This window comes from Porites lutea, chromosome 12, assembly GCF_958299795.1.
Source record: "Porites lutea chromosome 12, jaPorLute2.1, whole genome shotgun sequence".
Lineage (NCBI taxonomy): Eukaryota > Metazoa > Cnidaria > Anthozoa > Scleractinia > Poritidae > Porites > Porites lutea.
In genome coordinates, this window is record NC_133212.1 from 23,185,762 (window position 1) to 23,209,843 (window position 24,082).

At 39.9% G+C, this 24,082-nt stretch overlaps 2 protein-coding genes across 2 annotated transcripts; both read right to left on the reverse strand.

Moving 5' to 3' along the window:
- Positions 1–168: 168 nt before the first annotated feature.
- On the reverse strand, positions 169–6,151 carry LOC140921467 (methyltransferase-like protein 27). The gene is made up of 4 exons (XM_073371470.1): positions 6,115–6,151; positions 4,070–4,248; positions 1,492–1,870; positions 169–816 (listed from the first exon to the last, which is right to left on the reverse strand). The coding sequence occupies exons 2-4, from the start codon at positions 4,175–4,177 to the stop codon at positions 623–625; spliced, it is 681 nt and encodes a 226-aa protein (XP_073227571.1). The 5' UTR covers positions 4,178–4,248; positions 6,115–6,151; the 3' UTR covers positions 169–622.
- Positions 6,152–8,317: 2,166 nt separating this feature from the next.
- Positions 8,318–15,962, reverse strand: LOC140921465 (methyltransferase-like protein 27). The gene is made up of 4 exons (XM_073371467.1): positions 15,864–15,962; positions 10,353–10,477; positions 9,236–9,614; positions 8,318–8,596 (listed from the first exon to the last, which is right to left on the reverse strand). The coding sequence occupies exons 2-4, from the start codon at positions 10,458–10,460 to the stop codon at positions 8,403–8,405; spliced, it is 681 nt and encodes a 226-aa protein (XP_073227568.1). The 5' UTR covers positions 10,461–10,477; positions 15,864–15,962; the 3' UTR covers positions 8,318–8,402.
- Positions 15,963–24,082: the final 8,120 nt, after the last annotated feature.

A 24,082-nucleotide genomic window follows, 5' to 3' on the forward strand; every position in this document is an offset into this window, starting at 1 on the left:
AGTTCGATTTCCATATTTTTTCTTTATATAAAATAGTTATTTTGTAAGTGAAGTGTTACATGTAATTTGTGAAATACCTCAGTTTTTTAAAAAACATTCAGTTATCAGGTAAAGATTAAAAATTTATTGTTTACATGTAAATAGAACAATATGATGAAGTCCTTGACGTCAGAGAAAAGAATTTTATTTGCTATTAAAACATTATGGTAAACAATGGCGCATCTTTTTCTTGTCAAGAAATAGTGACTTTACAAAGTATAATAATCGAAAAAGACGAACATTATTGAGCCATAAAATATTGAATAAACAACCATTGTTAAAACTATGGACTTGCCAACTTTTGATATACAAACCCCGGGGGAAAATGTCTATGAGTGGTATACTCAAGTTTTATTCTTTTTATTTTGTTGTCCTTTGTTCCAAATGTAATAATATTTTGCTTTGATGATGGGTATGCTAATAAATGATTATGACTTGAAACAAAGGAAATAAAATTTGAAGCAAGGAATCAAATTGAACTACAACACGTATTCCTCAAAATTTGTTACTAAAAGAAATTTGGGATTTTGATCAGCTCTCTCACGAAGCAAGTGGGATCGATTCAGCCTTTTTGCCGTTCATGTCACTGAAGTATTTTATAGGTAATAAGATAGCTATATCGGAATCGTTCCTCGTTTGGAGTTGAATGTTGTTCACGTTTTTCTTTTTGTATCAGCTTCCATTTCCTTGACTCTTCTAATTTTTGGCACGTTGCACCGTAGTTGTGCCCTTCTGGGTCAAACGTTTCACAACGAACGGTAAAAATAAACAGGCCACCTGAAAGCAAGCAAAGTTAGGTTGAGATGTTAAGATATGAATGCTCATCCTAAAAATGCACTGTCGTACATGCTGGTTTATTTCAATTTAATTCGACCATCATGGTTTATGTGTTTTTTTAGTTATTCGTATCTATCTCCTTTTTTCAGTTATTCGTATCCATCTCGCTCCTCCCATTGGGTATCCACCCCCCCCCCTCCCAAAAAAAATAGCAACAATGAAAAAAGAAATAAACAGTAAGTGCGTTGTGGACGATGGGAAGAGGGAAAAGGTGGGAAAGAGGAAAGTAGGAGCTGCTCGTAAGGTCTCTCGTAATTGGTTGCAGGAAACAATGACATGTCATTTAGTATTGTTTATGGTCAGGGAAATGCACCACTGGTGACTTCTCTTCCTAGCAGCCGCTACATGTGGCAGGAAAAGGCTTCCTCTCTTCCCGTTCCCACCATCCTCTGCGCGCTATTATTTTTCCCTCACGGCCAGCCTCCCAACGACACAAAGAGGCCTCTGCGAAGGAGACTCGGAGTAGCCATTATGATGGTAATGAAGATGATGATGGTGGGTTGACGATAACCACCGCGATGATGATCATGATGATGATGATGATGATTGATTGATTACAACAAAACTTGTTTTATAACATTTAAAATGTTCAGCTGTAAGACCTTTTGCACCTACCAGGTTTCACAAAACGTGCACATTGCTCAATCGCCCCAGGAGGCGTTTGTCCATACGCTATGACACCCCCACACAACACCACGTCATATTCAGCAGTTTCTATCTCCTTCATATGCGTGTCAGTCAACGGAGCACAGATCAGTTTCTTGTACAGATTTTTACTGGCCGCTAAATTTAACATTTCCTGGGAAATATCCAGTGCGTCGACATTAGTGTATCCCCGAGCTTTTAACATCTCGCCAATCCCTCCTGTGCCCGCTCCGACATCAAGAATTTTTATGTTTTTTGTGGAATTAGGATAAACATCGGTGGAGCTCACAGCGCGATCAAATGCCTCCACGCAGAGCAAGTGGCCTTTGTAACCCACATTTTCGCTAATCTGCAATGACAACAAAATATGTAGCCTATAATAGATATCACTTGTTTTAGCATTAATTGCTTCAAACCTTATTGAAGGAAGGTGACACCTACGGAATTAAAATAAAACTGAATGTAACCCTGGCAATTTTAAGATACGGCAAAGGGCTGATTTATGTGCTCAGCCATAACACCCAGCAGAGGCAGCCATCTGTTTTATTGCATAATTTAGAAATTAAATCTGGTTGATACAACATGTTTAAGAAAGGATGTATTAGCATCTCAGTAGTACAAAAACAATGGTAGAGGGGATCTGTGGCAAAATTTTGGCTTATTCTTATTCCGGGATACGGTCAATTAATCGCATCCTAGCCAGATGATTATGATTTCAGAGATGTCAGAGCCCAAACTGTATACGGCAGCATTTGCACAGCACAGCAAAGGTTGCACACAAAAAATCAATTAATATTTCATGTAAAAAAATTGATCATTTAGGTTTTCATCAGTGAAGGGAAATTCAAGTGCTACATGCACAGTATTCACACACTCTTGCACTCTGGGTTTCCTGTAATAATCTTTTGGAATTCGGCAAAACGCAATTTGGGAGTAATTTATTTTATCCTACTGATTGGTTCCTGATCCTAGACAGTTTGAGAACAAACTGGCTCTGGAACCAGGAGGGTACTCTAGATCAAAGCTTCGATTTACAGAAAATTGCACAAACAGAGGATAACCTAACAAATGCCGTGGGCCTCTTATTGTCTAACTTTTTTTTATGATCATTGTAAAGAGGGCACAAATTAGGCACTGGGGCACTTAGTTAACAATAGTGACCTATGATAACATTAAGTACCTCTAACAACTGTGACTGGTATAACATCAGTAAGAAAAATGAACAAGGAATAAAAAGACTAATACCATTACCACCCTTAGAAAGGAGGAAACTGGACCAAGATAGCTTGTGCAAAGACTGCCGGGATCATTACAGAGGATGCGCCAGTCAACTACTGGCCAATGTTTTTGCCATGTACCCAGTAACTGTTCCAGAGGTCTTTGTGAAAGTTAAATCGGCCCGTTGTGGGAAGGTGTTTGGTTAATGAGGGGGGCGTAAGGGGGGTCTGAAAACCGCAAAACCGCACAGAAATACGCCAAAAAACCGCAAACCGCATAGAATTTTTTCCCGAATACCGAAACCGCGTACATGTAGGCCACAATATGAAAGCTGACGTCAGCAAGACTTGTGATATATTCTGATAACATTGTGCGTAAGCATTAAACGTACCATCATAACGCTAACGATATCTTGTACTACACTGTTGTACTCTATTTACTACTAACTAAATGCCAAGTATGCTGGTCATGTACTTGAACGAGTATCGATTATCTCCCTTGACTTTAATTTGAAAAACTCTGTCACTGATCCTGTACGTCTTACATTGGGTGACTGATTACTTTGGATGACCCTGTGCTAGTTGTGGAACGCGGAATAAATGTTTCTTCTGGAATTGTGACCTTCTTGTCTCGTAAAGAGTTCACGTTCAGTGGAGAAGACGATTGTTAAAACGTACAGCTCTTCTGAAATTCTCCCCTTCCTTTCCTTCTTCATAGAAGATTGCCACGCAATTAATTATTACGTCCTCTTCGCTTTCAGTTGCGACCTCGACGACCTCAGTTGCCATTGTCGCGAATTGAATCAAAGCAATGAGAACACGAGGCTGTACGGCTGTACGGCTGTACGAGCTAACATCCGGCATGGAATTTCACGAAGTCGACGCGTCCTTAGCCAAAACGGTTAATCACATTAAGTATTAACTGGAAAAGGCCGTAATTGCAAACCACAGAGTTAAATTGTAAGCTGATATAATGAACCCTGATGCGTTGTAAAACAAAACACTTGGCTCGCGCTTGCAAAACAACCGGATGCCGACCGTTCTAGAGTGTTATCACCGCAGACACTTTTTTTTCACCGAAAACCGCGACTTAAAGGTTGTAATAACCGCAAACCGCTTAGTGTTTTGAAACCGCAATACCGCGAGTTAAAATAAAAATTACCGCAAAACCGCACCAAAAATAACGCAAAACCGCATCACCGCAAACCCTTACGCCCCCCTCGTTAATTTTTCAAGGAGGGTCGGCCAGCCTCTTCCAGGAGTTCAGATAGTGGAGAATGGTGAAAACTGGAGGGCAGAGGGGAAATAAGGTTATTTAGTGTACTGTATACCTTATCCCAGTTGGGAGCCATTTCTTCAAAAGTAAGTCTTCTTTCCTCTATGGATGAGTTCATGTTCAGATTTAAACAGCATTCTGTATACTTGCCGTCGGCACTCATGTCTTAAAGTTTTAGTCTTGAAAAACAATAAAGGATTCTTAGTACCAAGCAAACTCGTTACCAGGGTCTCTCTGAGGAAGGAAATAAAAGGAACACTCGTAGTCAGATTGAGTACCTAACAGCTGACCACTCTGAGTCACAGCTTTGCCAGCAGTGCACAAGAGAAAAGGAGAACTAAAGAAACAGATGTGGAGGAGGAATCACAGTCCTTCCTCGAACTCTCCCCATGCATTCTCCAACTCGTTCTCTAACACTGACACAAGAGAAAGAAACCTACACGCAGACATAGTCATTAAAGGGGAATGGTTATAAAACCTGTTAGACTCCTTTGTTATATGTTTTTGTTTGCTTTTTTGGACCTGACCGTGCACAACGTTCAATAGCATTCCTATCATTGAGGAATTTACTGTCCTTACTACGAATAAAATATAAAAAATCGCATTGTTCACACGCAGAACAACCGCCGAACACAAAATGACTCTGAAGTTTAGTGGTTAAAGCTTACAAACTGAGTGAACCAAGTTTACTCTTCACCCAGGGGAGTACTGCCATATACGGGCTATATAGGTATGTGCCGCTGTGAAGGGTATGGTTTTTAGGCAGTTTACTCTAGGATAGGGTATATAAATCAGAGCGTTTGGGTCTAGAATAGGGTATCATTTTTCAGGAAACTGATCAGTTGGTTGAAGATTTTATCTGGACAAGGGAAACAGCTACTCTAGGATAGGGGGATTTGGGGAGTTTACTCTAGTATAGGGTAGCAAAATTCAACTGAACTAGCTCTGGTATAGGTTAAGGGTTCCAGGGTCCCAGCGGCACATCCCCACCCAGAAATTCCTAAAGTACCCCCCCCCCCCACCCCCCGGAACTCTTCACCACTAATCTCCAAGTTAAGACAGTGATGACGCCATTCCATGGTCAGATCGTTCCACTTAATAATCAGATTGTTGCAGAATAGTTGACCTTTTGACCTTTTCAAGAGTCTTTAACCAGCCACCAGCAGAAAAAAAAGACGTGTACGTATACCTCGTTCTTTAAGCCAAGAAGCCAAAAAAGTGCACCTTACGTCGAGTTTTACCCTGAAAAATGTGCAACAATCTATCTGACTTGGAACGATCTGACCATGGAATGAAGTCACAGTAACTTAATTATCGTTTGGTTGATAATAGCTTGATAATATTATAAACTAACTTGGGCCAATTTGATTTCGGAATCTTCAAACGTTGCACTTTTCCAATGTTAGATAGACAGATGGATAATCTATTAAAATAAATACATGGGCAGCCAGAGGCTGAATTGCGTATTTGCAAATAAAACTAAGCTAAAAATAGATTAATTTACAACATATCAATATTAAAAATATTAAAAATTCATGCATATAACATATAAAAGCATTAAAACCGAATCATTTAATTGTGCTTTCGGCACGATGACAAAATAAAAGTGTTCTTAAAACGGTCCGTCTCCCACTTTGGAAATGCAAAGCGTCTGTGACTTCTTAGTGAATATGGAGCCTTATTGGCTTCAGTTAATAACTTGTTATTAAGTTTGTTATCCCTGTTGCGTGGGCAGTGTTAAAAACGTTGTCACATATGTCCTCGCCATATGAAGTAATGGTTAGAATACCAGCTTCATCAAGTGCCTCGTGATAAGACAGACTGGGGAAAATGATTGATAATGCCCTTGTTTGGACCCGCTCCAGCTCACTCTGTAAATACTTGGGCAGAGCATAAAATAAAACAGGCGTGCATAAACTAGGATTGATCTTAACCAGAAGCATATATATGCTTCTGTCTTAACAGTTTCGTTAACGAAAAACGTGCTCATTCCATGATAAATCGCTCGTAATTAGCACACCCAGCAGCTTTGCCCTTCTAACTAAATAAAGGCAGACTTCAACTTGAATTATGACAATGAAATGAATAGAGCAAACTCACCTTTGTTCAGTGTAAAGACAGATTCACCATTTTCACAAATGCCCATCATACATGACGTACTTCGCCGACCCCACCCCCTCTCCCACGCCCACGCCCACAGGACTGGAACACTAAAACTGTTGAATAAGGAATGTCTTCAATTTCTCTTGGTACGACCGAAACAAAAGAACTCGTTTCATGAACGAAAAAGCCACTGGTTGGCAAATATCAAAAGGTAAAGTAACGCGAGATATCGCTAATGCGAAACAAAAAAAATTGTGCATAAAAAGTAGATGGCTACATTACTAGGGCAATATCAAGGCCCCGGGGGATCAAGGCAAACTCATAAACAAATTTGTTTGCTATATTCTTTTCGTGGAATGGTGTGAAATTATCAGGGATAAACCTCATCAATTTCTTTGCCAAACTTGGAGAAAAGTCGTTCAAGTATCAAGAATCTGTTGGAGCTAGTTCTCTGACAGGAAAAGGGTGAGGACTTAAAGAAAGCTACGAGCTGATGTGTTATCATAACGTATTATTCATTCAAAATATTACAACGCGATAGGTGTAACTTGTCAAAACAATAACTTCGCACGTACATCAATCCTTTTTGGACGTGTCTTTTAGGCTTTTGTACATTATGCTAGCATTTTTTCGAGCATTTTAGTGAGGCAAAAGCATTGTGCATTATTCGAGCATTTCAGTGGCATTTTCCCCGGAAAATTAATTTTTCCGAGAAAATAAAATAGAAATTCATTTTTTTCAGGAGCCCATGCCCCACGAGCTCCTGCGTTTTAAAAGAAAATGAAGACTAAAACTCAAAATTCACAAAAAACCTAATACAGCTGTTTTTTTGGCTGTATTTATGAACTTGTACACGTTGTCGTTGTTACTTGCAACACTTGCACGTTTTTGTAAGTGTAAACTTTGAAATTAATTTAAAAAACCGTTTGTATAATGAGCATTATCGGAGCATTTTGGTGACTTTTTGGGGGAGACCAAGCATTTTAGTGGGAAAAATGGAGCATTAAGGTGGAGCATTTTAGTGCGGAAGCAAAAGCATAATGTACAAAAGCCTAGTGTCTTTGCCGTCGTTCACGATCACATCGTGAAGATTGGCCGATTTCACGTTTTCTAAAGGACGTCAGAACGCAAGAGAACGATTTTCTAACTTTTTTTTTAACTTATACAGTCCTTTAAAATTCTATTCCAGAAAAAGTCACCGACATTTGACTGAAAAATATAATTGAAGGACATGGAATAACAGGCCCGTAGCAGGGGGGGGCTCGAGCCCCCTCAGAAATTTTCAGACTTTTATTGAATTCTGCTACAAAAGTGGAATTTTTTTACTAAAATGGACAGCTGTCGAGGGAAGTTAAAGTTTCAAAGTATTGTCGATCATAGTAAGATTATGTACTGTTGTTCTTCTGTGCAATTTGCAATCGTGTAAATGAACGAAATCGTATTTTTGCTCTGCCAAAAAAAACCAACAGCCTTAAAATATCTGCTTATTAAGCATCAAAATAGTCAGAAGCAAAATGGATCGAAATGCACCAATGACAATCCCACCTGAACTACCTCATGATGTTGCCTGTTCACAAGGACAGAACAGATGCTCTGACCCTTGTCGACGTAGCCACTGACTTCGTTGGGGAGGAAGAAAACCGAAAGCAATTGTTTGCCAAATTTTCCGCGAACGATATCCCAAACAAGTTCTCTGTTTCGTCAAGAAAGTCAACGGCAAACGGAGAATTAGAGTTAAGAACAAAAGGTATTGTAGACAAATGTAGTGATCTGACATGTACCAAGAAGTATGCTTTAACCGAGGGACCGAAGGGCGGGGGGGGGGGGGGGCGGATTTAATGTGGGCTACTCGCTCAGCCTCCCCCCCCCCCAGTCATTTTATGCCTACTACGGGCCTGAATAAACGCGAGGAATTTTGAAACAGCACATTAATTCACTTTGCTTAAATTTTTAGTTAAAACTCTCTAATAGCTAAGCTCAAACTTGTCAGGTCGAGCAAGAACCCTCCGGGAATTGACGCCCCTTTCACAAGACTAGCCTGGGACAAGGTTCCGCAGTGGGGAAAAAAGTCAAAAAAAGAGGTCAAATATGAAAAATATGGTCAATAAAGCCTTAAAGAGCAAAAGTTATAAAAAACAAACGAGTGAGTTCTTTCAATCTTTTATTAATGCAACGAACCTATATTGACAATATTCGTGAATATTAGAGAGGGAGGGGGGGGGGTTGAACCTCTCAGTCATGGAAGCGAAATAGTTTCGTTTTAGTTATCAACTACGATGTACTTTTTACTGAAGAACTTGATACGTGATAAGATAACAATAACGATATCGTTCCTCGTTGGGTGTTGAATGAAGCTCACGTTTTTCTTTCAGTATCAGCTTCCATTTCCCTGATTTTTCTAATTTCTCGCATGTGGCACTATAGCCGTACTCTACGGGGTCATAGGAATCGCAACGAATGGAGAAAATAAACAGACCACCTACAAAAAAACACAAGAAAATACTAAGACATTCAAGAGAGAATGCACCAACGTTTACAATAACTTATTACTAAGGAAGGAACGGACCATTAAAAAAGTTATGGAAGGGAGCGGGGAATTTTCGAGTCGCATGACGTTTTTTCGTTAACATTTCCCTTGTATGAATTTTTTTACCCCATTGTATGAATATTTCTTAGGGTAGCTTGGTGTGTATTTTTCCATGCACGAATATTTGTTTTGTATTTCGCGCCCCAAACACCATGATTATGATGATGAGCTCAAGTAATACCCTTCAATTTTCGAGTGTGTGGATAGAGTTCTGTGCACGTGGAGTGCCAACCTAAACAAAAACCTGTTTAGGAAGCGCTAGCCTGTTCCAGACTTCCAGATTGTAAAGCGCGGGAGAAAAATTGACCAAGGTAATAAAAAACGAGGGGAGACTGGAGAGGGAAAAAAGAAGTCTTCCCTCGATCTTCCCTCGTTTTCTCCCCATGTTTCTCCCGCCTACGACTTCACTCGCTCCCCACCATCTGTACGCCGCGCTGTACTATCTGGAACAGGCTAAAGGCGCGCACACTTAAACTACAACACAAAACCATTCACTCCTCACTATACTCACAAGAAAAGAAAATCACATACCGGGTTTTACGAAGCGCGCACATTGCTCAATCGCCCCAGGCTTCACTTGCCCATACACTATGACGCCTGCACACAACACCACGTCATATTCAGCAGTTTCTATCTCCTTCATATGCGTGTCGGACAACGGAGCACAGATCAGTTTCTTGTACAGATGTTTACCGGCCGCTAAATTTAACATTTCCTGGGAAATATCCAGTGCGTCGAGATTAGTGTATCCTCGAGCTTTCAACATCTCGCCAATTCCTCCTGTGCCTGCTCCGGCGTCAAGGATTTTTATGTCTTTTGGGGGGTTAGGATAAACATCGTTGGAGCTCACAGCGCGATCAAACGCCTCCACGCAAAGAATGTGACCTTTGTAACCCACATTTTCGCTTATCTACGAAAAAAGAAAAACGTAGGCTTTTTAAAATATTTCAGTAAATTATTGAAAGTTTGTTTCATTTTAAGAGTAAAATAGAAGCGAGAAACTATATAGCTAAGATTTATTGGATGAGGCTTAGGGCCTGTTTTATATGAGGCGAGCCAGAGAGGTTAGCCGCGCTAGCCCGCTTTACTGAGCTGCCTCGGCTCATGCCTTGTGTCCTTATAACTATTAACATTGTCGCTGTGTTTATATGAAAAGGCAGGCTGGCTCACTCACCGAGCCTGATCTCGGTTGCTCAAAGAGAGATCTCAGAAAAAGAGCCGACCGGCCGACTTCTCATATAAACACAACGACAATTTTATGAGAAAACAAGCATGACCCCAGCTACGTAGCTCGGTATTGAAAGCGAGCCAGCCCAAGGTTCTGTTAAGGGAAAGTGGATCACTTTAAGTTTCTGAGAAACTGCCCACTTACCCCTCCCCTAACCCAACATTTTGGCGAAGTGAGACCCAAATGTCAACGTTGAGTTATGGGAGGGGTAGGAGGGCAGTTTCCCATAAACCTAAATCGATCCAGGAAAGTCACAAAGCCAAGCGAACTGACCACTGCAAGGGTCGAATTCTGATTCTCCTTCAAATTTAAGGGGCAGGTCGACTTTTTAAATAAGCTGACAGTATCTCCTTTCTACTTTCCTTTTTTGACCTCCCGAAACCACGGAACACTAAATCATTTATGGCGGCATTTATATACCTTCTCCCAGCTTGGGGCCATTTCATCATAAGCAAGTTTCGATTCTTCCACGGACGAGTCTCTGTTCAGTTTCAGAAACCTATCGGTGTACTTGACTTCGCTGTCCATGTTTTTGAGTGTGACTTCTGTAATGATAACGTAACAACAATATATTGACTTTCGCAATCTTCTTTTGCATTTTTATAAAAATATCTATGGCCTCGTTCCTAGGATCGCTCATCTTCCAAGAGAGACTCTGGGAACGAGGTTGAGTGTTTAAGAGGACGGCAGTGTCTTTGACCCCACCCCTCCCTCAGACAACGCGACCCAATGGCCACCAGCAATGCCCTTAGGCCTGTAAAGGGGGTAATTCGGGGGAGGGGGGGCTGGGGGCTACTGATGCTTTCTTAGACCCAATCCTACCCTGTTTCAGACCAGTTCGATTTGTCCTACCGCATTTTGGACCTCAAATGACGAAATGATGAAAAACATCAGTCTAGTGAAAATATATTTACCCAACTTCACGTAAATAAATGTAAAGAAACTGTTACATCTTATGATTTTCAGGAGATTTGCATTAGACAGCTTCACGAGGTGTTAAAAAAGGACAAAAGTTCCGGCTGGATTTGTCCTAAGGGGGATAATTCGCACTTTATTGATAATAACTTCGCCGGAATTCATTTTCGTCATCGCCAAATAGTCGCAAAATTTAAATCCCGCGAAAAAAAAGTTACTGCAAAAATAAGAGAGATTGTATGCCTTGGTCTACAAGCCATTTTTTATTTTATAGACCTGACGACTCCTTTGAGGACAGAGCTTATCAGAATTAGATGCTAAATGCTCTTTTAGGCAGTCATGTGACTCGTTATTTTCATGACCACTCTGTTTTACAAAGCATTGATATTACAAGGAGAAATTTGATTCTGATCACTCTTAGGGTTTAAAGGGTTAAGCAATGGCAAGATTTTCAGCAACAGCTTCAGCCAACCCCCGCACAGGTACTCCCTATAATGGCCTATATGGGGAGGCTCCGCGCGAAAGGGGTACCTTTTTTCAGGCCTCAGGGATAGGAAAGGGTGGGCAATTTCACTTGTTGAAGTATATGAAAGAGTAGGGGGAAATCTGTCATTCCGTTCCATCAAAAGGGATAACTGATGCATTTCATCGCTGTGAATGAATAAGTCGAGATTTTGTGATTTATTCATATTTTAAGACATTTCATTTACGGAAGTTAAAAGAGATGCAAAGTTCTAAACTAAACACTGTGAAAGGGCAACCATTTTTCATAATAGAAGATATACGAAAGGAGTATTTTTTCTGTCAGAAATGGTAAAGTTGAACCCGTTTTTCGGACACCCGCTTAATACGGATACCTCGTTATTACAGACAGTTTTCTTTGTCCCTGGGGAGACACAGGAAAAAATAGCGGATTCCCATTTTTGGATATTTTAGGGTATTTAAAGAATACCCACAAAAATCCTAAATTTGGAAGAGTGAGACAAGTCCCAATCAGGGAACTTGGTTGGAAATTCCCTGGTTGGGACTTGTCTCACTTTGCCAAATTTGGGATTTTTATGCGTATTCTTTAAATACCCTAAAATATCCAAAAATTGGAATCCGTTATTTTTTCCTGTGAGAAAGTCCTTACATTTTCTCTAATTCAACCCGCTTAAATACGGACACCCATTAACGCGGACACCGGACACTTGCCCTACTAACAAATTCTCATAGAACGTAAACCTTGCTAGTACGGACACTTTAAATTCTGAAGGTAAAAAAATTCCCTTGGGTGACATCGTGACGATGTTCCAAGTGCTTCATTACACCGGAGAGGATGATTTGCAGACGTCAATTTCAGACTATTTTGGCATCAAAAGAGTTACGCAGAGAACAGTTTTGTTTTAAGTCGTGTATAGCTGAGCGATTTTAGAGTGTTTCTGTGGATTTTTCCGCGTAATGACGGCTTTGAGAAGATTAGAGATCTTAATTAATTTGACCATACTAATGTCGTCTTTTATTTCTGTAGTATTTTGTTCTAATAAAAGGTATATTTTGACTTGAATAACATGACCCGGCTAATACGGACATTTTCTATGGCCCGTTCAGGGCCCGTATTAGCCTGTTGCAGGCGTTCAGATAGTACAGCGCGGGAGAAAAATTCACGAAGAAAAAAAAAAAAGGAGGGGAGACTCATCCTCCCCCCCCCCCCCCACGTTTTTGCGGTTTTGCGGTGATTTTTATTTTAAGTTGCGGTATTGCGGTTTTATAAAAGCAAGCGGTTTGCGGTATAAAGAAATTTCCGGGTAATTTTAATGCGGTTTTCTTATGTTATTCTGTGCGGTATTTACGTGTATTTCTGTCCGGTTTTGCGGTATTGATACCCCACTTACGCCCCCCTCAAACACTGTTGTTGCTCACACTCGTCAAGATGGCGTCGAAAACCGTGACAAGCAAAGGCTATACAACAGGGCGAAGAAATCTGAAAGGCAATCTGATTGGAATGAATTTAAACTAGTCAGGAAACAATTACACAAGAACTTGAATGAGTCCAGGAACAATTATCTTTCTGACTTTCTCGGTGATTCTATAAAACAAAACCCGAAGGCTTTTTGGTCAAACATCAAAAAACTAGGAAAAGAGGGTACAGATACCCAAGACCTCAAAGTTAGAAATGAAGTGTTTACCGAACCGAGAGCTAAAGCCGAAGTGCTAAATAGTCAGTTCTCCAGTGTTTTCAACAACGAAGAATCAGAGAATATCCCAGACCCTGGCGAAAGCCCTATTCCGACTATTGGAACAATAAACATCACAACCTGTGGAGTTGAAAAGCAACTTAGCGAGTTGAAGGTAGACAAAGCGTATGGCCCGGATGGAATTCCACCCTGGTTTTTAAAGGAGAATGCCCATGAAATATCAAAGGTTCTTACTGATATATATCAAGATTGTATTGATACCGGAACTGTGCCTATCCAATGGAAACATGCCAACGTATGCGCTATTCACAAGAAAGGAAAGAAATCGGATCCTTCAAATTATAGGCCCGTGTCACTTACCTGCATTGCATCAAAGGTACTTGAGCATATTGTACACAGCCATGTTATGAAGCATCTTTCACGATATGGAGTGCTCACTGATTGTCAACATGGCTTTAGAGCGAAACGATCAACAGAAACACAGCTCATATGTACCATTCATGACATAGCAAGTGCTATCCAGTCTAACAAAACAATTCACGCCGCAATCCTTGATTTTTCAAAAGCATTCGACAAAGTTCCCCATCGCCGACTCTTGAAGAAACTTGATTATTACGGAATTCGTGGCCCACTACATAACTGGTTTGAATCGTTTCTAACACAGCGTACCCAATCAGTGGTAATTGAGGGGGCATCATCTGCCCCTGTAATTACGACATCTGGTGTTCCCCAAGGAACAGTCTTGGGACCGCTACTGTTCTTAATGTATATAAATGATTTACCTGATAGTCTTAACTCTACTGTTAGACATTTTGCTGATGATGCATTGTTATATGGGACAATTTGTTGTGATGAAGACACAGCCGATCTCCAAGAGGACTTGTATAGATTAGAAGATTGGCAACAAAAGTGGAAGATGGAATTTAATCCTTCAAAGTGCAAGATCATGTGTTTTACAACCAGGAGAGATCCACCAAAGCGGGAATACGTATTCTGTGGACAAATCCTAGAAGAAGTGGAATCTCACCCTTATCTGGGGGTAGTGCTCGATAACAAAATGAGGTGGTCACCACACATTGAAACAATCACATCTTATTCTAGGGCAAATAAGGTCTTGGGACTTATCAAGCGAAACCTGTGGAATTGTCCAAAGTCAGTGAAAGAAACCGTGTATATGACACTTGTGAGGCCAAAACTCCAGTATGCCTGTAGCGCATGGGACCCACATTACCAGAACGATAAAGCCGCTCTAGAAAGAGTACAGCGGAAAGCAGCCCGCTTTGTCACTGGAAATTACGATCGAACAACGAGCGTGACGGAAATGCTGCAAGACCTACAGTGGGACACACTTGAAACAATGAGAAGACACGCAAGGCTCTCCACTGTATACAAGATGTGCCACGGCCTCCTAGATGGGGAGTGGGGGATTATTTGATAACAAGCAAAGAAAGGAGAACCTGGGGAAGCCATGATTTTAAATTTATTGTACCGAAAGGACATAAAGATATTTTTAGATTTTCTTTTTTTCCCAGGACAATAACTGAATGGAACAAACTTCCAGAAGAAACTGTTTCCAGCCAATCCCTCTGTATTTTTAAAAGCAAACTGATTTAGTTTTATTTTTATCAGTAGTTTTTAATAGTTTTTAATAGTTTTTTGATAGTTTTTAATAGTTTTGTATATTCTAGTATAGTTTTATTTATTATTATCTTAGAGTTGGCGTGATGTCCCAAACGATTTTGCCGACATAACGATATTTAGATTTAGATTTAGATTTAGATAATAGCCATATAAATTGCCCAGAAAGGAAATTCTCGTTTGTCTCCAAAATAAATCTACTCCTAACGTAAACGTGTAAAAATTAAGCCAAACAATATACCTTGTGCCCATGAATAATGATGTTCCTGAAGTTGTAAGTTACTCGATGGCTATAATCAAGGTAGTGATTGCGAAATTGCGCGTGCTGGAAAATTACATGAAGGAAAAGAAATTATGCAACTAAATCCCAGCATGGTTACATTTGAGGCGGCCCAAATGAACCAGCCACCAATGCGTTACGACCTTTTACTTTAGCCAAAGTTCAGTTCTAACAATAACAGAGGTCAAAAATCTTAACAAATTAAAAAGAGAAAGAAACCAACGATATTTTACAGCTCATTAGACAAAGCTTGATTACCAGGGAAGACCTCAGCAGTCGTAGCCTGATTATCCTTGTTCGATGACGAAAAATACTAATATGGTCGATCAGTTTTACGAATTTCACCCAAGTACACTTAAATAAAATTATACCAACTGTACCGCTCGCTGTGTTTGCGCAACCGATCGAACAACAGCCGTAATTTGCATTTCTGGCAGACTACAGACTGGGCAAACTATAAGAGTTGTGTTCGCAAGAACCAAATTTTCAAACCGTTAAGTCAGGTTATTAACCCGTGATGCTGTCGACGAATTTTTGTGAATGAATGTTTCAAACTTTACCAAGCTTAGGTTCGGTTTCTTTCATGTATACGCTTTGGTTCCCTAGCGGAGCTTTGAGGCCGATGATGTTGTCCGACAAGCGACGTGCCCTTGAAACAGCGAAATAGGACAGCAGAAATGGCGATAAACAACAGAAAGTTGGGTGGAAACTGCGACAGCGACAGAGAAAAGCGCAAATACAATAGTAAAAACACCGACAGCGACATGGCTTTCTCGTCAATGGGCGAAACGACAGGTTTGGAAATTCAGACTAAGGACATACGTAATTAAACTGAAACCCTCCTAGCTCTCTGGAGGTCACCACTCGAAGCCGGTAAGAAGTTTGAAGACAAAATAAATCGACGCAGTTTTCGACACTTACCTGCCACAAGTACGATCAGAGCAGTGCAGTGAAGATATACTGCTTAGCAGTACTATTGGTACTAATGTAAATTACACACAGATTGCCCTTCCTTCCGGCAGGTAACGAGGCACAGCTATTGCCTCGTACCCAGACGTCTCTCTTTTGATGAAAATGTGCGCGCAAAGGAAGGATGGAAGGAGAAGACGGGAGAGACGTCTGGCAGATCTTGTTTTCAAGATGGCGGCAAGAGTAATGGCGGACCAATATGCAATTTTTAAAATAAGTTCAGCCCTGTTCATTTGCGAATTTTGAGCAAATCATTGCCTATCCACGTCGTGTGTGTGAAGAGGAAGCTGTTTTCACCCCACACATTGGACTCAAGCATCGTAATGTTTACTACCGAACTACATAATGTTTACTACTGAATTTATATCGAAAAACGAAAAACTACTAGCCGCGGACGGGACAGTACTGCCTTTAATTTAATGAAACTGCCGCACGCCAAGGTAACAGCCGGTCAGGAAAGTTAGTAAGTTAGTAATCGTTTCTGTTGAGGTCCCCAGTGATGAAACGATTTCTTCAGTCGAAGTGAAAAATCATTGGCGAGCTGAGAATTGTTGCAACAGTCAAATGAAGCCAAATATTTTGTAAAGCTTTGAAATACTATTTGCTGCACGCTGTATCTTGAGTACTCGAAAAGGCAACAAACCAGTCTAGTCTCAAGACGTCTAAGTTATGTTATGAAATAGATGATAAAATATTTTTTAAATCTGTTAAATTTTTGTCTCAGGATTTCGCATTGTGTATCATTTGCTCGGCAATGTAAGCTTATGTACAGGAAAAACAGCCACAGAACTAGCTCCAGGATTTTTTTTACTTGTATTTTGTTATTGTTCGATTACCTCACTGGGTACTAGACTTGTCACTGAATGCACAGCCCGGTGTAAATAAATTCTACTTGCTTTTTATTTATATGCCTCATTTTATGATGAAGCTGTGTCGAATGTGCAGCAAATACTTATTGTCTGTATTGTTTTTTCTTTGTTTTTGTGATATTACACAGTAGACCAATTTGGTTTTGTCATGCTCTTTTATAACATATCATTTGTGTCTTAATAAATATATTATTGGTAACTTTGGTTTAAATTTGATAGACAATTTTGTTACCCTGATTGAAGAGGGTGATGTAGTTGATGAGATACCATCGTAACTACCATTTGGCCATGCAGGAGACGTTGGCCTAGACACTTTTTTAAAAAAATAATTGTGTTTGAATATTTCAAATTTCATGGCAAACAAGATGCTGTGAATGCCATTTTAGCGAATGATGATTGCATTGTCCCAGTGCCAACTGGTGGTAGGAAGGACTGAGTATTATGAAGTTCTTGGGATCATTCTACCCAGATTCAACATTGTTGTTCCTGTGATTGCTTATACATGGTTCCTTTCTTGGCAAACCTGTGGTAGCATAAAACTCCCCCTCAAAAGTCTTCTGAAGGGGTAGTTTTTGACCTGCTTTGGAGTTGCAGAGGAATACAAGATCATCTAATAATTATCAATGGACACCTTGAAATGCAAAAAATGTTAAGTTAAGGTGACTCGACCCAGTTTTTTTGGGGGGGTACCATCCTACTTTGAAGCTCTCTGGTATCCCCACCTTTACTTTTATCGTAAGTCTAACACATAGAATGGATAACATATAGATCAATCTACAATATAACATAAAAATTTTGGCGATCGGAGTAAATGTCACGTGGTTATAATGCCACGCCCCTTTGAGGTCTGAGTCGAAAATCTGCTGTTGCCGGCATTTTTTCATGAAAATCTCTCGGCTACACATAGTGCACATTAGTGCCTTGCGCTGAACAGAGTTTCACCAAAATTGCAAAGACCCAATTCGAGAAATTCAGCGGTTTCCAAATTTAGGTCATAATTTATGCGAAAATGATAAGCAAACTTTACACGGATTATATCTAATAAACTATGAGATTCATCTCTTTATTTTGGGCATCGTTATAACAGATGGGTCCTTGCAAGTAAGCAAAACGCTTTAGGGCCTTGTAAATGCGCGCGATTTCGAGCAAAGCAAACATATAGAAATTATAGTTTTCGCTATTTGTTGACGTTTGTCAGCGTTTAAGAGTCCTTCTCACGAAAAAAGCATTTTCTTAAAAATTCGTAGTTTTTTTTCCTTCAAATTTTTTCAGGGCCACAATTGATTAACTAACTATCCAGACTCTGAATTTCATGGTCATTGAAAAACTGCGACATTATCTTCTTTAAGCCCAAACTTGAGTAAACATTGAAGATTTTTAACGTTTTGGCTGAGTTTGTGCTTTGGGAGTTGTCTATTGTTTCTAGTCTGTCATTATACAGCATTCTTGTTCAGCACGCGTGCAATGACCACGCTTGGCTGACTTCCGAATGCTCACCGCTCACTCGTGAGAAGGACTCTTAAACGCTGACAAACGTCAACAAATAGCGAAAACTATAATTTCTATATGTTTGCTTTGCTCGAAATCGCGCGCATTTACAAGGCCCTAAAGCGTTTTGCTGACTTGCAAGGACCCATCTGTTATAACGATGCCCAAAATAAAGAGATGAATCTCATAGTTTATTAGATATAATCTGTGTAAAGTTTGCTTATCATTTTCGCATAAATTATGACCTAAATTTGGAAACCGCTGAATTTCTCGAATTGGGTCTTTGCGATTTTGGTGAAACTCTGTTCAGCGCAAGGCACTAATGCGCACTATGTGTAGCCGAGAGATTTTCACGAAAAAATGCCGGCAACAGCAGATTTTCGACTCAGACCTCAAAGGGGCGTGGCATTATAACCACATGACATTTACTCCGATCGCCAAAAATTTTATGTTATATTGTAGATTGATCTATATGTTATCCATTCTATGTGTTAGACTTACGATAAAAGTAAAGGTGGGGATACCAGAGAGCTTCAAAGTAGGATGGTACCCCCCCAAAAAAACTGGGTTGAGTCACCTTAAGTATAGGTGGTTCTGCATAACTACTAACCCCCAACCCCCTTCCTAGAAATTTTAACTACAAAATTATAATCAAGATACAAGCATCTAATGGAAAGAACAGTAAAAACAGGCCCCTGGACAAACTTGAAGAATATGCAATAAAAACACTACACTACACTATTAGGGCTGATGTCAGGTCTATTAACAGTGTCAAGGAATTAAAAATGCCAGCTGTTTTAAGTATGGACCAGAAGCTCAGCCATGCAAAACCCTCACCCCTTTCCATTGCTTCCACCTCACCCAGAGAAATAAAAAATATTGCTCCTATTCCTTAAATTAGTGTCACTGGACATTGAATGGATGTATGTTTTATGAACTTCTGCTGTGATTATTGAACTGACATGTGGTCAGGTCATTGAACTATGGTCAAAAGAGAAAACCTGCACCCCTAATCCAACTTAAACTCGATCTAGCTGTCTTGTCCCAAGTAATAAAATACTTTGCTCTTATAATTCCTTTATTTTGGACAATGGAAATTGGGTTGATGTGTGTTTTTTGAGCTAATACTGCGATAAAAGCATGTGCATGTGTACAGTTGCCCCTTCCCCTCAGAAAAAATTGCTGTACATGGGCTACTGAGATTATTGAATGGGCATGTTGTCATTGAACTGACTTCTGTTAAAAAAGGGTTAAGCCTTTTCCCCTTCTTTTACATTTGTGTGTCCCAATAAAGTTACATTGAGACCACAGACCTGGAGTTTGAATGACATGTAGTAGCGTGGTCATTGAATCATTGTGTTTTAACTGAACTACATACTCTATTCAACCTTTATTCAAACATTTTTAGTCTTGCAATAGGGGTGCCATCATGCCAGACATCTAGCTAAATAAAATTAGTAGTGTAACAATTAATCAACTTCTCGATTAATCATGATTATGACTGTTCAGTTTAATTCAGGGTTCTTTGCTTCCGCATTTCGATTTTGGTTGCACACAAAAAATCAATTACTATTTCATGTAAAAATTTGATCATTTAGGTTTTCATAAGTGAAGGGAAATTCAAGTGCCAGAGTATTCACGGACCCTTGCACTCTGGGTTTCCTGTAAAAATCTTCTGGAATTCGGCAAAAAGGAATTTGGGAGTAATTTATTTTATCCTACTGATTGGTTCCTGATCCTAGACAGATTGAGAAAGAACTGGCTCTGGAACCAGGAGGGTACTTGAGATCGAAGCTTCAATTTACAGAAAATTGTGCAAACAGAGGATAATCTAACAAATGCCGTGGGCCTCTCTTGTCTAACTTTTTTTTATGATTGTAAAGAGGGCATAAATTAGGCACTGGGGCATTAGTGACCTATAATAACATTAACTACACCTAACAACTGTGACTGGTATAACATCAGTAAGAAATCTGAACAAGGAATAAAAAGACTAATACCATTACCACCCTTAGAAAGGAGGAAACTGCCCCAAGTTAACTTGTGCAAAGACTGCCAGGATCATTACAGAGGATGCGCCAGTCAACTACTGGCCAATGTTTTTGCCATGTACCCAGTAACTGTTCCAGAGGTCTTTGTGACAGTTAAATTGGCCCGTTGTGGGAAGGCGTTTGGTTAATTTTTCGAGGAGGGTCGGCCAGCCTCTTCCAGGCGTTCAGATAGTGGAGAATGGTGAAAACTGGAGGGCAGAGGGGAAATAAGGTTATTTAGTGCACTGTATACCTTATCCCAGTTGGGAGCCATTTCTTCAAAAGTAAGTCTTCTTTCCTCTATGGATGAGTTCATGTTCAGATTTAAACAGCATTCGGTATACTTGCCGTCGGCGCTCATGTCTTAAAGTGTTAGTCTTTAAAAACAATAAAGGATTCTTAGTACCAAGAAAACTTGTTCCCAGGGTCTCTCTGAAGAGGAAATAATAGAAACACTGGTAGTCAGATTGATTACCTAGTAACTTACCACTCTCGAGTCACAGCTTAGCCAGCAGTACACAAGACCTAAACTGCAAACAAATTCTAATGTCTATGTTGTACATAGCTCTTTGTGACGGTTGCTCTGACCGTGAGAAGTCTGAGCATGAGAAAAAAAGAACTAAAGAAACAGAAGGGGAGGAGGAATCACTGTCCCTCCTCGAACTCTCCCCATGCATTCTCCAACTCGTTCTCTAACACTGACGCAAGAGAAATAAACCTACACGCAGACATAGTTAATAAAGGAGACTGGTTATGAAACCTGTTAGACTCCTTTGTTATATGTTTTTGTTTGCTTTTTTGGACCTGACCATGCACAACGTTCAATAGCATTCCTATCATTTAGGAATTTACTGTCCTTAGCTTGCTGCCAATAAAATATAAAAAATCACATTGTTTACTCGCAGAACAACTGCCGAACACAAAATGACTCTGAAGTTTAACAGTTAAAGCTAACAAACTGAGTGAACCAAGTTTACTCTTCACCACTAATCTCCAAATTAAGACAATGATGACGTTGTCCATGGTCAGATCATTCAGATTGTTGCACAACAGTTGACCTTTTGACCATTTCACGAGTCTTTAAGCCGCCACGAGCACAAAAAAATGACGTGTACGCATACCTCGTTCTTTAAGCCAAGAAACCAAAAAAGTCGCCTTACGTCGAGTTTTACCCTGAAAATGTGCAACAGTCTATCTGACTTGGAACGATCTGACCATGGAATGAAGTCACGGTAACTTAATTATCTTTCGGTTGATAATAGCTTGGTTATAAACTAACTTGGACCAATTTGATTACAGAATCTTCAAACGTTGCACTTTTCCAATGTTAGATAGACAGAAGGATAATCTATTAAGATAAATACATGGGCAGCCAGAGGCTGAATTGCGTATTTGCAAATAAAACTAAGCTAAAAATAGATTAATTTACAATAAAATATTAAAAATTCATGCATATAACAGTATAAAAGCATTAAAACCGAATCATTTAATTGTACTTTAGGCACGATCCGTCTTCCACTTTGGAAGTGCAAAGTGTCTGTGACTTCTTAGTGAGTATGGAGCCTTGTTGGCTTCAGTTAATAACTTGTTATTAAGTTTGTTATCCCTGTTGCCGTGGGCAGTGTTAAAAATGTTGTCACATATGTCCTCACGATATGAAATAATGGTTGGAATACCAGCTTCATAATTAGTGACTCGTCATAAGACAGACTGGGGAAAATGATTGATAATGCCCTTTTTTGGACCCGCTCCAGCTTACTCTGCAAATACTTGGGCAGAGCATAAAAGAAAACAGGCGTGCATAAAGTAGGATTGATCTTGACAAGAAGCATATATAGGCTTCTGTCTTAACAGTTTCGTTAACGTGCTCATTCCATGATAAATCGCTTGTAATTATTACACCCCGCAGCTTTGCCCCTCTAACTAAATAAGCCAGATTTCAACTTGAATTATGACAATGAAATGAATAGAGCAAACTCACCTTTGATCAGTGTAAAGACAGATTCACCATTTTCACATTGCCCATCATACATGAAGTACTTCGCCAACCCCACCCCCGCTCCCCCGACCACGCCCGCAGGACTGGAACACTAAAAATGTTGCAGAAGGAATGTCTTCAATTTCTCTTGGTACGGCCGAAACAAAAGAACTCGTTTCATGAACGAAAAAGGCCACTGGATGACAAATATCAAAAGGTAAAGTAACGCGAGATATCGCTAATGCGAAACAAAAAAAATTGTGCATAAAAAGTAGATGGCTACATTACTAGGGCAATATCAAGGCCCCGGGGGATCAAGGCAAACTCATAAACAAATTTGTTTGCTTTATTCTTTTCGTGGAATGGTGTGAAATTATCAAGAGATAAACCTCATCAATTTCTTTGCCAAACTTGGAGAAAAGTCGTTCAAGTATCAAGAATCTGTTGGAGCTAGTTCTCTGACAGGAAAAGGGTGAGGACTTAAAGAAAGCTACGAGCTGATGTGTTATCATAATGTATTATTCATTCAAAATATTACAACGCGATAGGTGTAACTTGTCAAAACAATAACTTCGCACGTACATCAATCCTTTTTGGACGTGTCTTTGCCGTCGTTCACGATCACATCGTGAAGATTGGCCGATTTCACGTTTTCTAAAGGACGTCAGAACGCAAGAGAACGATTTTCTAACTTTTTTTAAAACTTATACAGTTCTTTAAAATTCTATTCCAGAAAAAGTCACCGACATTTGACTGAAAAATGTAATTGAAGGACATGGAATAACAGGCCCGTAGCAGGGGGAGGGGCAGGGGGGGCTCGAGCCCCCTCAGAAATTTTCAGACTTTTATTAAATTCTGCTACAAAAGTGGAATTTTTCTACTAAAATGGACAGCTGTCAATGGAAGTTAAAGTTTCAAAGTATTGTCGATCATAGTAAGATTATGTACTGTTGTTCTTCTGTGCAATTTGCAATCGTGTAAATGAACGAAATCGTATTTTTGCTCTGCCAAAAAAAACCAACAGCCTTAAAATATCTGCTTATTAAGCATCAAAATAGTCAGAAGCAAAATGGATCGAAATGCACCAATGACAATCCCACCTGAACTACCTCATGATGTTGCCTGTTCACAAGGACAGAACAGATGCTCTGACCCTTGTCGACGTAGCCACTGACTTCGTTGGGGAGGAAGAAAACCGAAAGCAATTGTTTGCCAAATTTTCCGCGAACGATATCCCAAACAAGTTCTCTGTTTCGTCAAGAAAGTCAACACAAACGGAGAATTAGAGTTAAGAACAAAAGGTATTGTAGACAAATGACAAATCTGACATGTACCAAGAAGTATGCTTTAACCGAGGGACCGAAGGGCGGGGGGGGGGGGGCGGATTTAATGTGGGCTACTCGCTCAGCCCCCCCCCCCCCCCCAGTCATTTTATGCCTACTACGGGCCTGAATAAACGCGAGGAATTTTGAAACAGCACATTAATTCACTTTGCTTAAATTTTTAGTTTAAACTCTCTAATAGCTAAGCTCAAACTTGTCAGGTCGAGCAAGAACCCTCCGGGAATTGACGCCCCTTTCACAAGACTAGCCTGGGACAAGGTTCCGCAGTGGGGAAAAAAGTCAAAAAAAGGGGTCAAATAAGAAAGATATGGTCAATAAAGCCTTAAAGAGTAAAAGTTATAAAAAACAAACGAGTGAGTTCTTTCAATCTTTTATTAATGCAACGAACCTATGTTGACAATATTCGTGAATATTAGAGAGGGGGCGGGGGGGTTGATCCTCTCAGTCATAAAAGCGAAATAGT